The sequence below is a fragment of the Podarcis muralis genome, chromosome 13, assembly GCF_964188315.1.
Source record: "Podarcis muralis chromosome 13, rPodMur119.hap1.1, whole genome shotgun sequence".
Classification (NCBI taxonomy): Eukaryota; Metazoa; Chordata; class Lepidosauria; order Squamata; family Lacertidae; genus Podarcis; species Podarcis muralis.
In genome coordinates this window covers 32,448,081-32,465,640 of record NC_135667.1, presented here as the reverse complement: position 1 = coordinate 32,465,640, position 17,560 = coordinate 32,448,081, and the positions used below count along the sequence as shown (strand labels likewise).

Genomic DNA, 17,560 nt, shown 5'->3' with positions numbered 1-17,560 from the left:
TTCTGATCACGTTCACTGAAATTAAAATGCCTATGCTGAAAGATTTGGGGTTTCCCCTTCTCTGTTGTCCACGTTTAGTTCTAACCCTGACTGCATAGACACTTATTATTATTATTATTATTATTATTATTATTATTATTATTATTATTACAATGAATTGAGAACAATGAATGACTTAGTGCACATGGCCCTTATTGGATGGAACTGGTTTTGAAAACACCTCTTAGAAACTCACCACAGGGGGTTTCCCAGCTCTGAAACCAGGGCCAGCCCCAAGACATCTTGCCGCAAGAGGAGAAGGACACGTGGTACTTCCCCACTGTTCTACATACACAAGCTGACCGGAGTCTTACTGTAGCACTGGCAAGTGGGCCAGCGCCCTCCATTACACCTGAGGGCAGCAGGGTATGTGATGCGCACAGTTCTGACCATTCCTTGCCTCTCAACATCTGCCACTTGAGACAGCCGTCCCACTTTACCAAATGGCAGGGCTGGTCCTGTCTGAAACTATGGATAGTCTCATAACTCGGTTTTAGACAGCAGTCCTGCTTAGGAACGAATCCCGTGGGCATTCAATAACACCAATGACTTCCGAGGAAAACATCCCTAGGATTGGGTGCAGATTCTTATAAGGGGGGAAAAACCTACTGAAGTCTTCAAGATTTGCCTGGGAATTGAAAATAATAACTGGGGAGCAATCTGTAGGAGCAAATATTTGACTCTTGATTAGAGTTTCAACAGCCTTACCATGCTATCCATAACCATCGCCACCCCAAGTAAAAGATTCTGTTTCCCTTTCAGTTTCGGAACAGGAAAGGGTAATATAATAACCTCATCAGGGAAGAATCTATTGGGAACAGCTCCCGGGCAAACCCCGTTGGGAAGAACAGACTTAAAGATGCAGTGCAAAAATTGCACAGAACATAGTAGAAGGTGGTCCGTGAGGGCAAATGGGGCATTTACCCACTAATCTCAGCCTGCCCTCCCCCAGCCCCCCCCCCCGACCTACCTTCTCATTTACCCTTGCTTTGGTCTGGGAATCTTAATGAACCATCTGTGATATCACAGCAGCTCTGCCAACAGCAGAGGCTGCCAGGTGACCAGCTAAAACACATAGGTCGTAAAAGGGTGAAAATATTCTGATGAAACATTATTTCATGATCCGAAGAGACTTGTTTCTGAAGAATTCTCCCCTTGGCACATCATTTAAGGGGCACTTTGGTATAGAATGAATTGCGTTCTCAGTCTGATTCCTGTTGGGAGACAGGAACCTGGCATTCAGCATTGTAGAAGACAAGAAACATAGTTGGAAAGGGAAAACCATGCCAAGGGAAAACCATGCCAAATTTTCAAGAGATGTCTATGTCTTTGGGGCTCCTTAAAAAAAGCACACACAACCCAATACCAGATACCGGAAGACTGTGGAAGCAGTGGCGTAGCGTGGGGGGTGCAGGGGGGGCCGGCTGCACCGGGCGCAACATCTGGGGTTAGGGCAAATCCACAGGTTAGGGGGCGCAAATCCACGGGTTAGGGGGCGCAAATTCACGGGTTAGGGGGCGCAAATTACTTGCCTTGCCCCGGGTGCTGACAACCCACGCTACGCCACTGTGTGGAAGTCCAACTTAATGCACAGAGAAAATGCAGGTGCGCTGTATAGAGAACTATAAGGCAAGATTGGAGTGGAGAGGAAGGGGAAAAGTCAAGGGTTAAAGTAGAGTCAGGTGGTAGGTGGTAAAGGTAAAGGGCCCCAGGACAGCCAAAGGTGACTATGGGGTTGCGGCGCTCATCTCACTTTCAGGCCAAGGGAGCCGGTGTTTGTCCATAGATAGCTTTCCGGGTCATGTGGCTGGCATGACTAAACCACTTCTGGTGCAACGGAACACCGTGACGGAAACCAGAGCACACAGAAATGCCGTTTACCTTCCTGTCACAGTGGTACCTATTTATCTACTTGCACTGGCGTGCTTTCGAACTGCTAGGTTGGCGGGAGCTGGGACAGAGCAACAGGAGCTCACCCCGTTGCGGGAATTCAAACCGCCAACCTTCCGATCGGCAAGCCCAAGAGGCTCAGTGGTTTAGGCCACAGCGCCACCTGCGTCCCGAGAAGTTGGATGGTAATAGTAGACAGGTCAAGTGACCAGAAGGCTCTCCGGACTGGTGGTGGTGGGTTTTTTGCACATGTAAACTGTAACATGTCATTGATATGATAATAGTACACTGGTGGTCAATGTATCCTGTACTGTCCACACATCATTCTGTTGCTCCCCCAATGTTATTGCTGCGTTTTTGCTGTCTGGAGGGGTCCTCTCGAGCCATGGCGCAACAAAAGTACGACCAAAAAGATCCCCAGAACAAGAAAAGTTACCGGATCTCAGCAGGAAGCTCTGAGACATGCACCAACTAGGAGTGAAATGCTTAAAAATCCATGATAATAATGTTACCAATCCAAAAGCCTGCCAAACCTATTTGTCAGAAACAAAGGAGGGGGGGACGACAAATGTGTACACCTCTTTCAATTTGTCTTTAGCCTTCCGAAAAGAACAAGCCTCTGTTTCCAGCCAGAGGGGGAACCTCCCCCTCCCATAAAGCTTAACTCTGAATTTAGCCAAACATTCTGGTCCCTGAATGTAAATTGCTTTTAATGATGTAAAAGCCAAGTCTCTATATCCAACCCATTACTCTGAGCCAGCTCCAGTACATTGCACAGTTATACATCTATTATATGAAGATTAATAATTATGTTGTGCATTACGCTGTTTACTGCATGGCTGTTGGATTGTATCCTCTTTTTTTTGCAAAACACACAAGCCCCAATTACTCCTGTTTTCATTCAAGGCAAAACCTGAAGCCTACTCCTTATCTCATCTAGATATTATGGGGTGTATGTTTATAGGAGGGGAAGCTTTATATATTTAAAGGTTTTTGTGGATAGGGATAATAACAAACAAACAATATACAGAATGTTAGAGTGTTCCAAGCATCTAAAGACCCCTCTGGGGGTTTCCGAACAGAATAGTTCTGCTTTAGGTGGTTAAGTTTTAAAGTTTTTTTTAAGTAAAGACATGGATACATTTTTTCTGTCTGCTTAATAAAGAAAAGGGGGTTGGCTGTGATAGAGTTGCCATATTTTGAACAGCAAAAAAGAGGACACTAGGACGGCCATTCAAAGCAAATATATGCAATTTGTCTGAAATTTTACCCCTGAAAATGAGGACATGTCCTGGAAAAAGAGGACAAATGGCAACCCTAGATGATAAAAAAAAATTGCTTGCTGTGGTTGGGGAAATTGTTAAAAATATAAATAAATTGCTTGGGAGGCGTTCTTGAAAAGTCAGACTAGGCAGAACAGCTGTTACATAGAACTCCTCCTAATTAGAATTATTGGGCATTCATCCTGATTTACCTGCACAAAGCTCACGTGAAGGTTGGACTATGTCCAGTCTTTACTGAGCTTTCATTCTTATTTGCTTGCAGTTATATGACTAACCATTCATCTTTATTTGCTTCCATCTTCCTTGTAATCATTGCTTCATCCTACACTTTTCGGTGCATTTCCCCGTCACTTTCCTAACCTCAGAAAGACTGGCCGTCATTGTTATAAGTGGATTGGTTGTGCTAGGGGGACAGAGTGCTTTAAAAACCACTTCAGCTGAACAAACCTAAATCTCCTGGTATGCATCCAAATCTCTCCAGCAAAATGGTCTGGAGGCTGCTAGAGTTTTTGCCCTTGCGTAGCTGTCTTTTCTTTAACAAATAGCCTGCCTGTGTGTGTGTGTGTGTGTGTGTGTGTGTGTTCCACTTTCATCCCATTGTGAGCAGCAGTTAGGGGTGGACAATTCTGATAGGGTTGATGGTGAGGGTAAGGGGTTTGTTATGTACTGAAGTTCTCACCCTGGGGCAGCAGGGGGATACTGTAGTTTTCACTCAGGTCCACATATGCAAGTAAGGAATTGAAAGTGACGTTCAGTGATTGGATAGTTACAGAAAGTTGTTACTGTTGCGTTGTAGTGGAGCTCTATATAAGCAGGCTGGCTGAACCCTTCAGTTCAGTTCTGTTCTGGCCTGTGAATAAACAAGAGCTGTTTGAAGAATCTCTGTGTCATCTGATATGTTCACCCATAATTTAACAGGGTTAAAGCCCCCTTTCCTCCTCACCACAGTCCTAGTGCCCCACAGTCACCATGTCTGCTATTTTGGATTTGAAATGCCACTCAGGGGCTCTCAGGATCTCGTTTACATTGTGCACTCGTGGTGATATATGTGATCCCTCTTTCAGTGCAGTTCTTGTTATTATTTATTAGCTTTCTATGCCGCCCTTCATCTGAGGATCACAGGGGTGGTTTACAATATAAAAATACATAACAAAAATACATAACAAAGTACAGTCGTACTTCGGCTCCCGAATGCCTTGGGAGTCGAATGTTCCGGCTCCCAAACGATCAAAAACTGGAAGTGAGTGTTGCGGTTTGCAAACGTTCTTTGGAACCCAAACGTCCGACTGGGCATCCGTGACTTCTAATTGGCTGCAGAAGCTACCTGCAGCCAATCAGAAACTGTGCTTTGGAAGTTGGACTAATGGAATGGATTCTGTTTGACTTCCAAGGTACAACTCTAACACACAAAACCAATACTGCCTAACCCGAGTTTGAAAGGCCATAGATTCTCGGCACAAGTTTTAATGGTGGGGCATACTGCTTTGTTGCTGATCTGTGCATGTGATAGAACCTCCTGTCGAAAACCTGTAACCTTTTATATCACACAGGTTCCCGTTTATTTATTGATTGTCCTGCTTTTGTTGCACTATGGTGCAAGAGTGCCCCTTCCAGATAGCAGTAATGTGACAACATCATTGGAGAAGCATTGCAGGACAACTAATAAAGCGGATTGAGGTGTGGATGGTTCTGTAGAAATTCACCACTGATGCTCTCTGATTGCATAAATGACATGTTGCAGAATTCATCGACAAGAAGAAAAGCAAAGAAAAAACATTAGTGTAGAGGGGCCTTTGGTTTTAAAATACTAACGCATTTAATGCAATGTGCATTTTGACCCCGAGTTCTCACGTATTCCCATGTATTCCTAATAAGGAGGGGTTGTTTGATTGAAGCCGAATGGCAGTTTTGCTACATCACAAGAGATGGAGTTCTAGAATGCAGAATGTAGCTGGGAAGAGTGGTTTTGACCTAATGTTGGGTATATCTCCTAGAAGTGGTGTGCTGTTGGTGCGGCCTTAAAATGTAGGATCTTGGGAGAAGCAGAGCCGTCAAAATATGAGCCTGGGATGACTTCTAAAGATTCTGGAACTAAGACAAGACTGTACCATGTGGATGGACATAATCTGACAGCTAGTTTTTTCAGAGGGCTCTCCACTGGACTGAAGAAGCCTTGATAGAAGTTTCAGCCTTTTGCTGGGAGAGACAGTGTACAGAACAAGAAATGTCTTCCCTCCCTTTGAAGACTAGGATGAAGAATCTATGGATCTGAAGGAGAAACCAGACAGGTGAGATTCTGTTTCAGGGGTGGTGGTACATATTGTGAAGACTACTGTACTACAATGCCCCTCTCCATCTCAAGAATATGGCCTTGGGTGTGAGAATGAGCGTCTCCATCCTTCTCCATCCTGTCACCTCTCACAGGCCTTTTCTCAAAGTTTTCTCATAGTGCGGTTGTACCCATTACGGCTGCTTTAGAGAGATAAATTAAACAGGTGCAAGATTCATGAGCATAGAAGTGAAATACTGAAGTTGCACCTTTGAATTTGAGGATCTTGTGCACTTTTAAGAGAGCACAGGAGAAAAGAGTGGCAAGCCAAGCTAGCGATTAATGGAGCGCATGGTCGCCCAAATTATGGAATGAGGGTAAAGGGCACTTCTGAACATGTGCCGAGTGCACAACCCTTTTGCCACCAGGTAGCCTACTAACTATACTCATACTGTATATATGAAAATATACCCTAAAACACATCTCCATCCCTAGGACTGAATGCTGGTTGAAATCAAGCCCTCCCTCTTGACTTGTGAATGATAAGCAGGTGGAATTATATTTTGATAGAGCCAGCTTCAGTTAGCATGAGAATAGCTTTAGAACCATTTTGCATACTCCTCTATCAATCCCCATAGGTAGTCAAATATCTGTTTTATTTATTGCATTTATATCTCACCTTTTTCTCCAAGGAGCTCAGGGTGGCGTACATAGTTTTCCCATCCTCATGTCTTCCCCACAACCCTGTGAGGTAGGTTAGGCTGAGAGGCAGCGAATGGCCCAAGGTCACCCAGTGAGCTTCATGGCTGAGTGTGGATTTGAACCTTGGCCTCCCAGGTCCAAGTCTGACACTCTTAACCAGGGGTCAGCAAAATTTTTCAGCAGGGGGCCAGTCCACTGTCCCTCAGACATTGTGGGGGACCAGAATATATATATATTTTTTTGGGGGGGGGAATGAAGGAATTCCTATGCCCCACAAATAACCCAGAGATGCTTTTTAAATAAAAGGACACATTCTACTCATGTAAAAACACGCTGATTCCTGAACCGTCCACAGACCGGATTGAGAAGGTGATTGGGCCACATCCGGCCCGCGGGCCTTAGGTTGCCTACCCCTGCTCTTAACCATTAAACCATACTGGCTCTTACATAAAAGTAAGGCTTAATCTTGTCCAAATTGCACACTGTGGTTTAACTGGAGCCTGCATTGAATACCAGGCTTTTGCCTTGAAATGTGAAATTGTAATGAGGGTGCCCCTGAGCATGTGCAGAATGCCTTCCCTTGTTATGTAGCAGTCATCACTTTAGCACAGCGAGAATTTGAGGAATTCCCGGTCACAAGGCAGGACTCCCAGAGTCTTTAACCCCTGCTGCTCTCACGCCGAGACATTGGTGTGGATAAAATATATGTAATATTGCCTATTTCATATCTTTTGTTGTGGTTACTGAAAGCAGGTGCCATATTGCCTACTCTCAGCTTCCAAGTCTTGTTGCTGGCTGTGCTGCAGAAAAGCTGCATCCATGTGATTTCTGCCTGTTAGGTACCTGCGAATCAACAGTGCATCAATCCCTAGATAGGGCTGCCATATGTCTGGGTTTTCCCGTGTGTGTGTGTGCAATTTCCAAAATGTGGAGCTTTGTCCTGGCTATTAGGCAACTTTTGAGTCTTGAATCCTGCCAACCTAGCAGTTCGAAAGCACATCAAAGTGCAAATAGATAAATAGGTACCACTCTGGCGGGAAGGTAAACAGTGTTTCCTTGCGCTGCTCTGGTTTGCCAGAAGCGGCTTAGTCATGCTGGCCATATGACCCGGAAGCTGTACGCCGGCTCCCTTGGCCAATAAAGCGAGATGAGCGCCGCAACCCCAGAGTCAGCCACAACTGGACCTAATGGTCAGGGGTCCCTTTACCTTTAATCGGGTTGAAATATGGCAACCCTATAGTAGGGAAAACATAACTATCACAGGTAATGTGCCTTGGAAGAATGTGTATATTACGTACTCAGAATATAGGTATATTTTTAAAAAGTAAAGTCCATCGAAAAATCGCGGGTTTTTGGCTCAGGAACTTTCGCGGAGGTCCTTTTTGAAGTACGGCAACCCTACTTTTGGGGGGGGGGGGTTAGTGTTAGGGAGGAGGACGGGACTTTCTACGAATGGAGCGGGGTCTAACCAAGAGTCTGGCTGCATCGGCCGGAGAGCGCGGCTTGGGAACATCTGTTTGCATTCGAGCTTGGAAGGAACAGCTGGGACTGGGAGAAAGTGCGCAGGAGGCGGAGGGAGGAGCGTCTGCGCGCGCGCAGCTTAGAGAAGAGCCGCAGCCGCGGACGGGCTGGTCACATTGGAGAGCGCATCATCGGGCGCATCAGCGGAAAGGGAAGTCGGAGGGCGTGCACACCCACTGCTCGGGCGGGCCCCTAAGCGACCAGGCAAGCAAGCAAGCAAGCGAAAGCCTTGAGCTTTTTTGGACAGCCGATCTGGATCCGGGGCCGGCCTCCCCGTCCAGCTTGCTTGGCGAGGCCCGCTCGCCTTTTGCTCCATGCAATGCACCGCCTCCCTTAGCGCGATGCAGCGGGCCGGAGGAGGAGCAGCGGCGGCGGCGGCGGAGCCCGGAGGCGGCGGAGGCGGCGAAGCGGTTGCAGCGGCGGCGGCCTCGTACCGGGTGCTGAGCCGCTTGCTGGGCTACGGCGGGGCCGAGTCAGCCGCAGCCGGCTTGGCGCTCGGCGGAGCCGTCGGGGAAAGCTCCGCTGCCATCGCCGGCGATCGTGGAAGGGCAGGCGGGCTCCGAGGCTCGCAGCTGCTGGTCTTCCGCCCCGGCGAAGCGGGAGAGCCGTCGGGGGTTTCCCCGTCCGCCTGCCTGCCCACGCCTTCGACGCCTCGGCCGCCCTCGGAGCTGCTGTGCGCCAGGCACAGGTGCGCTCTCCTGGACGCGCCGAAAGGCGAACCTGGAGGGGGACGATGCTGGAGCGGAGCGGCTGGCGGCCTCCTCTTCCCCCCGGGGGCCGGCCTGGAGTTGCAGCTGGCCGCCTTGGGGCTACACCAGGCTCCCCCGACGGCCCCGGGAGGGCCGGGCAAGCCTCCCGGAGATTGCCCGTGCCTGAGCCTCTTGCCTCCGCCGCCTCTCGCCCCTCCGCCCACGATGCCCTTGTTGCCCCCGGGGGAAGAGACCAGCGACGCCCTGCTCGTGTTAGAAGCTCTCGGCCCCGACGAGGAAGACGAAGAGGAGGTGGAAGCGGCTGTCGGGCAGGCAGATACCTCCAGCCCGGTCGTCGCGGCGGGTAGCCGCTTCCAAGCACCCGCTGCTGCAACCACCACGACCCCGGGTTCTCCTCCTCCACCACCTCCGGCAGGCCCGGTGCCCGCCGTCGGAGCCAACCGCCCGAGCTCCTCCGCCGCCCCCTCGAGGAAAGGCTCCTTGAAGATTCGCCTGAGCCGCCTTTTCCGCACCAAAAGCTGCAGCGGAGCGTCGTGCAACCCAACAACCTCCGCTGGTGCACGTCGGGCCGGGGAGAGGGAGCTGCTGCAAGCCGCAGCCCCCCGAGCCACCTCCGGCACGGCAGGGAGCCTCCCCGATGTGTCCCACCCTGGGTGTCGGGAGCAAGAGTCGGGCAGGTAAGAGGAAAGAATAGAAGGGGGGTGAGGAGAGGAAAGCTCTCGGGACCGTCTGTTGGAGGAGTATCCTGGGTGTCAAAGGCTGAGCCTGAGACTATGGATGTAACAGTGGATTCTCAGGTGCTTGTTTCCTGGCTATGGATTCAGGTAGGGAGTCTGTGAAGCAGGGGTGCCAACTTGAATAAAATATGGGGGGCCCAGGTAAGCCCCACCCTGCATAATTGAACACATGGCTTGCTGCGCCCACACCATTTGAATGACAATGCCCATCAACTTTGGGGGGTCCTGCTCCCTCCAATATTTTATTGGGGGGAAACTCATTCTCCAGGAGTTGGGTCCTATGCTGTGAAGGATAGAGAATTTAGGTCTTGGCTTTTCTTGGGAAGCACCTCAAAAGAGAAGAGAGAATCTGTTCTCCCCCCCCCCCCCAAATCAGTCTTCCTGGCTTCCACTTGGGATTAGGAGATTCCGCTTCCCACCCTTCTATCTGCAACCACCAATGGTTTGCATGCAGAAGGTTCCAAGTTCACCTGCTGCTCCATTCTTTTGACTGGAAAGAAACTTCTCTTGAGAGTCTGGAGAGCCACTGCCAGACATCTAGGTAGACCAATGTTCTGAGCTGGTATGATGCATCTTTCTGTGTTCTGTTAGACCTGCTAAGCCAGACATCCTCAAACTTGGCCCTCCAGATGTTTTGAGACTACAATTCCCATCATCCCTGACCACTGGTCCTGCTAGCTAGGGATCATGGGAGTTGTAGGCCAAAAAAACATCTGGAGGGCCAAGTTTGAGGAAGCCTGTCCTAAGCCCTGAATACCAAAGGAGGACTTCACTAGTGACTGTGGAGGCTGGAGTTCTCTGGTGGCGAAAGGCTAGAAGCTGTGAACTGCCTGGGAAGGCGTTCACACTTGATTCCCTTTTCCTCATGGAATAGGAGAGGCATCTCATTGGATTCTCTGAAGATTTGGAAGACCTTTGACTACAAAGGAACACCCTGGTGTTGGGCAGCTAGAGCAGGGGGAGCCAACATGGTGCCCACTGGATGTTGTGGACTACAACTCCCATCAGCTCCAATAGCTAGGGATGATGGGAGTTGTAGTCCGCCACATCCAGAGGGGCACCACGTTCGTTACACACAATCTCTAGGCGAGGGGTAACACGTAGTGGGGGAACCAGGAGATAAACAATGACTGGTGGGTTTTCTGTTTTTACTTGTCGCTTGGCAACGTAACTAAAGGTGGCATATCTGAGACCTAGTGTTGTGTTTTCCAGTTGTGGACTTTAAGGCTTTAAGGTTGAGGGAACTAAACATGGATTTTCTCTGTGAGGCATAGGAGTGCTTTTTTTAAAAAAGGCCTTTGCTAATTTCACTATCCTAAGGGGTTAAGAGTAAATACTCTTGTGTTCAGGTGTTGGATTAGTGGTTCACAGTGGCGGTATGGTGGATTCGCCAGTTTTTGAGGCCTAGATGTTTCGATGGAGAAATCAGAGTTCAAGGAGCATTGCATAGTAGGATGAGACTGGCCTAGTTGTAATTTTTCAGTTACATTTAGCGATAGTTCTTTATAAATAATAAATTTATTAGTATTATTGATGCTGTAGCACAGGTGTACTCTCCAGACATTAATGAACTACATCTCCCATCAGCCCTAGCAAGCATAGCCAATGGCCAGGGATGATGGGAGCTGTAGTTCAGTAGCATCTGGAGGGCCGTTGGTTCCCTGCACCCGCTGTGCTGCAAAGCTTTCTTAGTATAATTTATTATTTTTATCCTTAAAGCAATATAGAGGCTAATGGACTCTTCTGGGCATACGGCAGAGCATATAACCCTGGGGTTCACGAACCAGTTCTCAACTTTGTAGGTTACAGCTGGTGATTAGTATAAATTCTCTTTGGTCTGTTCTTTCACAGCTCAGTGGTAGAAGATGTGCTTTCCATTCAAAAGTTCCCAGACATCTCCAGTAAATGGTGCTGGTGGAAAAGGGCATGGAAGGGCCTCTTTGCCTGACACCTGCCAGTCACAGTGGAAAAGTCCGGGATAAAGAGACCAGTGGTTAGGGCAGCTTTATTCATATATGTTGCACCTAATGAAAAACCAAGGGTGTGTGTGTGTGTTTATTTCTTACAAATATTTTACACCCTGCCTTTCAGAATACAAAGCCTTCTGAGGCAGCTTACGAGAAGTATTAACTACCACTACTTTTTGTTTTTAAGGCCCATGGGTATGAAAATGGGTGTGAGTAAGACAGCAAGCAGGGATGGTAGAGTGGAAAGACCCTTAATTATTCGTTTTACTTATAAAGCCATTCCTATTCCAATGGAATCTGGAGTTGGCTAGATTCCTGGGTTTGTATCTCTACTTAGACTTGAAGTTTGCCACTCACTCTTAGCTAGTTCTTGCTGAGGGGATGGGCTTGTGTCTGGTTCGTACCAATTCAGATTGTGTATGAGGTGTTGCATGATGGACTCCTCCTCCTCAACAAGAATGCCAAAATGCTGGTTTTCTTTATGGAGGAATTGCATGTGTTCATGGAGGAATATTCCACCATGTTGACCCCTCCTTCCATGCTGTGTGGTTCAGCCCAAGTACAGATTTGTCATCTCTGTGAGGACTGGGCCATTGCATCTCCTGCTTCATAGGGGTATTGTGAATATAAAATGGGGACAGGAGGGGGTCAGGTATCCCGAACATTTTGGTAGAAGGGTGAGAGAAAAACGAAATCAGTATAGCAATATGAAGAAGACACGTTTTTGGACTAATGCTCCAGAGGGAATCGTGCGAAGAAAGAACATCGTATGTCTTTGAGATAGAGTTGAAGAGACTTGGGAAGGATATTTTGTTGAGTAAATTGGGTTTATGCCACCCTCCACACTCTCTAGAGGGGTAGGATCTCACTCTTTGGGGGTCTTCATGGACAGCCACCTCTTGTGTATGGTGTAGCTCTAGATTCCCTGCGTTGAAAAGGGATTACCGGGCCTACAAGGCCTCTTCCAATTCTGGCCACATCTACATTTGAAACAAATGCCCTCCTGCAAAGAATCCTGGGAGCTGTAGTTTAAAGGTACCAGGAATTGTAGCTCTGTGGTGGGTAAGCCACAGTTCCCAGGATTCCTTGAGGGGGAATTCATATGGATGTGATCTCTAACTCCAGGCATAGTTGGCATGGATGGGTTCCATTTTGGTTCAACGGGTGACTGGCTTTCACCTCTGAAGTGTGAGAAAATTCCCACCCAAAGTAAGATAGGATTCCCCCCCCCCCCCCCCCCGGGCTGGACTTTGTTTCTGTCAAGTTATCTGTTGCTCTGGCTTACAAAATGTGGCCAAAATGGCAAAACATAACAGGTGTAACAAGAAACCAAGAGGGGACAAAATGAATTAAAGAGTGGGAAACATTTGTGGTAATACCTGAAAAATTATGGTATGCAAGCAAGTGCCTTGGTAGGATTAACTTAAATCGATCAGTTTAAATTATCATCAAAGATAAGCTGCAGAATAACTTAAAAATGGAGTAAAGTGGAAAATGCTGTGTTAAAAATTTAAATAAGACAAGAAACCACAAAAGGTGGGAAGGGAAGTATTATGTATTGAATACATGTGATTGTAAGGTGTGTATTTGTAAATTTTTGAAAACTGAGTATATATGTGTGTATGTATATAACACCTTTTCATCTTAAGGCATTTCAGTTACCTCATATACACCACAACTTTAAAACACACACCTCCAAAGGAAAAATTCTGGGAATTGTAGTTTAAGGTTGGTGGGAACTGTAGCTCTGTGAGGGGTAAACAACCCTTTCCAGGGTTCTTTGGGGCTCGGTCTGTGCTTTAAATTTATGGTGCGTACTGGAATAATTTGTGGTGTGTGTGCACTGTGTTCTACGCTTCTGTTCCACGGTTTGGTTTTTGCTGCTGGGAGGAGAAGGTGGACTAAATTACCACCAATTTGTCAGCATGGCCCCTTGGAAAATTGGCTACTTAAAAATGTGTGATAGAATACAGTTTCCTGTTAACAAACGCTGACATAATTTGTGGCGTCTAGCCACATTTTCTGTTTGTGGTTTCTGGGCCCAGAAAATGGAGTACCATTGCAAATGTCCCTTGCTCCGCTCTGTTAGATTTGGGGGATGGGTGCGCTTTCAAATTAAGCACACCTGTGCAATGGCTGAAGTGATGGTACGGTCAGTGAGAGTAAAAAAAGGATAGAACCTCTTCACTCACACTTGTCTGTGGTTAAAGATGGGCTGGGAAGGGGTGTGTTTATTAGCAATGGGCGATATATTATCCAAAACTGGTTTGAAGTCCATATTTGTGATAATTGGTTTCATAATTTTTGACTTGGCAATATATTGCAGACTATGGTGTATGTGTACTAAATTACGATTCAGGAAAAAAACATGAAGCCAGCCAATGCCTCTACATAGCTCCATCCTTATTTCGGACATTGTGATACATCATTATATTGCGATGTCTAGCTGGTGATATATCATAACACTGAAAGCCAGATATGACCCAGCCCTTATGTGTATATGTGTGTATAGAGTGGGACGCAGGTGGCGATGTGGGTTAAACCACAGTGCCTAGGGCTTGCCGATCAGAAGGTTGGCGGTTCAAATCCCCGTGACAGGGTGAGCTCCCGTTGCTCGGTCCCTGCTCCTGCCCACCTAGCAGTTCGAAAGCAAGTCAAAGAGCAAGTAGATAAATAGGTACCGCTCCAGTGGGAAGGTAAACGGCATTTCCATGCGCTGCTCTGGTTCGCCAGAAGTGGCTTAGTCATGCTGGCCACATGACCCGGAAGCTGTACGCCGGCTCCCTCGGCCAGTAAATTGAGATGAACTCCGCAACCCCAGAGTCCTCCGCAACTGGACCTAATGGTCAGGGGTCCCTTTACCTTTACCTTTATGTATGGAGTGGGAAAGGGTGCAGTCAAAGCCGCTCTCACCAATAATAGCGACATTAGCATAGAAATTGACCTTCCTTGAAAAACAAACGGTTTTTTGTTTTTTTTAATGTCATAAAAGTAGTTTGAAAAATCCAAGCATAAAAGGGGCAGAAGTTGCAGAACAAGAGCAGGTTGATGTTTCATGAGCAAGCAAGCGTCATTTGTTTCCTGCCCTTCTAACATCTTTAACACCGAAATCCAGTTGACTCTGTAAAGTGACCACAACTTCTAAGGGAAACCTTATTGGGGTGCTAATGCCCCTGAAGAATGCCAGTCTTTCACCTTGGATACTAGCAATTCCCCAAATCGCTTCTAGTTAGATTGAGTTTAATAACTGCCACCATGGGGTCTAGAAGCTTCGTTGCATCTTAATTCTTAATGATGGGGGCTTAGAAGCCAGATGACAGCGCAGCCTTCTGATAGCTGAGGCATGCAATATTTTTTTTTCTGAATTAAAGCCAGGAGCCTGCTTCATTCTCCCAGGTGGAAAGTTATATTTAAGGTGTGTTTTAGAGTAAAACCTCAAACTCCCTAGATCAGCATCACAGGCTGAATGAACAGAATGATTGGGTTTGTCTTATTTACTTAAAATATTTTCACCCTGGCTCCCCTACCCTTTTTGAGGCAGCTTATGAGTTAACAATGCAGCACGATACCATTCATGCCTACTTGGAAGTAAGCCTCATTGAGCCAAATGACACTACCAGGTAAATGTGCATAGGAATGCAGCCCTATGTTGAAATAGTGTCCTTCCTTGTTGCAGCTACCCTCTCCCTATGCTCCTTATAATCAGAGAATATAATTCAAAAGCAGAGTTTTTGGATCTCTTGAGGCAGCATTCGTGGGTAGAAGGATGGAGCCTCTGAGAGGTGAACAGACACCCAGCATTGTCTTATTTACAGGCTCATCTGTCCGTCTTTTTTATAGAAAACAGAGATTGATGCGAACGCAAAGTGCCTTTTCTCCAGTTGCTTTCGGTCCCCTCTTCACGGGTGAGTGTCAAGCTTGATTTCTCTCTCCTTTTCCCTTGAAGGAAGTGCTTGTGGTTTTATTATTCTGTGCATGTATAATGTGTTGCTGTGGGTCTTTAAACCTAAGAATAGTACCACTTTTATTTTATTTTTAAAAAACCCATAACTAGCTTTGGAGTGATTCTGCCTTTTTTGGGGGGGGGACAGGTGCTGTGCCCCTTCTCACTCTGCTTGCCCACCCCCATGCCATTCCATCCCCCCTTTGCAATCCAGGTTTGTGTTGAGGCACTACAAATCCTCGGAAGGGGGCTGCGTGATGACATCCTTACATTTTTATTATATTTCAGTGTAAGCATTTAAAAAATACTTTGTGCGCATATGTGTCTGTGCGTGATATGTAATAAAACATATCTTTGCAAACACATGGCAGGATGAGACTACTCCTGGAGCCCGGCCTCCCTCATCCCAGCCGACATAACCAATGACCATGGATGATGGGAGTTGCAATTTAGCAACATCTGGGGACCCAGGATGGGGGAAAGGCCTTCCTCTTGCATTCTGGGGAGAGGGGTGGCAGCAGAAAACACTTAGTAAATCAGAGGGTGTCCAGTTGCTCCAGCTTTACCCAGGATACTCTAAAATTCACCCCAATCCGTAACTATCCCTAATTCATGATCAGAGTAGATCAGTCCCTTGTGGATTAAGGGACTTTATCAGGGTGCAAACAACTCTGCCAGCAACTCACCTATATATAACAGCCCTAGGCTCCTTTAGGAGGAAGGGCTGAAAGGAAATTACATACATACATACATACATACACTAACCCTCTGGCCAAGTTGGGTTTAATCTCAGCAACTAGACTGAGAGGACAAAAGTGTTAGTGTGGTGCTAGGAAAATTTACATGGGCTCACCCAGATCAGAGGAGATGATGATGATGATGATGATGATGATGATTAGCTTTAAAAAGTTAGTGGTTAAAAAAATAAACCCACAAAATCAGAGATCACAGAGTTGCATCTAAAGAAATGCAGAGGGCAAAATGTTGATTCTAACCTCTAGCAGTTCCCTACTTGGTGTAACAGCAAGTAGGTTGCAGTTCAGTGTAACTATGGAGGACCTGAAGGAAAAGGCAGTGCTTTGGAGTCAGACACCGAAAGTGTCTCTCCGTCCTTGTGGCAGAGGATGCATTTGAGAAACTAGGGAGCGGAGGATCTGACTCCATTCCAAACACCTTCTAGCAAAAGGAGGGCAAGCCTACGCGATCTATGGCTTATTGCGTTCAATGGAGCTTACTCCAAAGTTGCAGTAGGAAGCGTGGCTTTGACTTCAACGCTAGAGAATAACTTGATTCATTTCCTGGTTTCAAATATAGGTCAGGGCAAGTTTATGCTCGTCTTATCCATTGCGTATTGTTTGGGGTGGGGAGATCATCACCAGGTGTATTACGCGCTGTTACTCATGGGTGGCCCATCCAGATACACACCATCAGATGGTGATCGTTAATTTCTGTCATTAACATTCCAGGGATACAGGGTTGCTTTCCATGCAAGTCTTGCTCAGAGCAGACCCATTGAAATTAATAGACATGACTAACTTGGGGACCATTAATTTCAGTGGGTCTGCTCTGAGTAGCACCTAGCTGAATGCAGCTTGTGGTTTCTACATTTGCTGTATTTAGACGGTGCACAGATTAAGCTCTTCAATTTAAAGGGTGTGTGTTTTGGGGAGGCATTTCTGTGTTGTTCGACGTCATCCCTCTTTGAGATGTCTAGAAATCTTCTGAATTTGACAAGTCATAAAGGTGAGCTGGGTGTGCAGTTGCTTACTGGCAAGGGAAAAGGCACTCTGCACGTGTTTATATTCAGCTGCATCAGATGATCGCAGGCCTGGCAGTGAAAAGTACCTCCTGGGGATTGGGTGCTGGTTTGAATGCAAGTCCCTGGGATGCTGTTGGTTCTAATATCTACTTTTCCCACATCTTCCTAGGTGAGACAGTGTCTTTGGTTGATGTCGACATCTCCCAGCGCGGTCTGACGTCCCCACACCCTCCGACGCCGCCACCTCCCCCACGGCGAAGCCTCAGCCTTTTGGGTACTGCTTGTTTCCTGAACTACCTTTTGCAAAACTGCACATTTCGCCCAGAGTCCTTCCTCCCTCCCTCCCTCGCCCCCCAGAATAGGCCCTGCCCCATCTTTCCCATCTGCTGCTTTGTAATGATCTTTTTCAGTGAACGGAAGGAAGCCTCTTAAAACCCATTTGGTGTGTAGCACTTCACAGCCTTCGGGTTTTTGTTCTCAGAGAAGCCGCCTTGTGTCATCTTCTGTGCTCTCTTCCTCCCCCTCATCCCCAAATCCTGCGCAGCACAACCAAAACCGGAGCCAAGAAGTTAAATTCAGCAGCCTTTATGCATTATGCAAAGTTGCATGTTTGTTTTGCATAATTTCGCTGCTTTTGCTCCCCTTGGTGGAAGGGTAAAGAGTCAAATAGGTCACACTGATCATTTTCCCTTCACTCCTGGAATTCCTGTTCATACCCTTTTTGGCTTTTGAGATACTGC

General features: G+C 47.1%; 1 protein-coding gene across 2 annotated transcripts in view; it reads left to right on the top strand.

Moving 5' to 3' along the window:
• Positions 1-7,758: 7,758 nt before the first annotated feature.
• Positions 7,759-17,560, top strand: part of SOCS7 (suppressor of cytokine signaling 7) — a 31,639-nt gene continuing 21,837 nt past the window's right edge. The window contains exons 1-3 of one of the 2 annotated variants that reach the window (XM_028702139.2): positions 7,759-9,091; positions 14,959-15,023; positions 16,990-17,094. In XM_028702139.2, coding sequence (XP_028557972.2) covers positions 8,019-9,091; positions 14,959-15,023; positions 16,990-17,094 — 1,243 coding nt within the window. In that variant the 5' untranslated portion in view covers positions 7,759-8,018. The remainder of the gene's footprint in view (positions 9,092-14,958; positions 15,024-16,989; positions 17,095-17,560) is intronic. The other variant, XM_028702140.2, reaches the window with a different exon arrangement.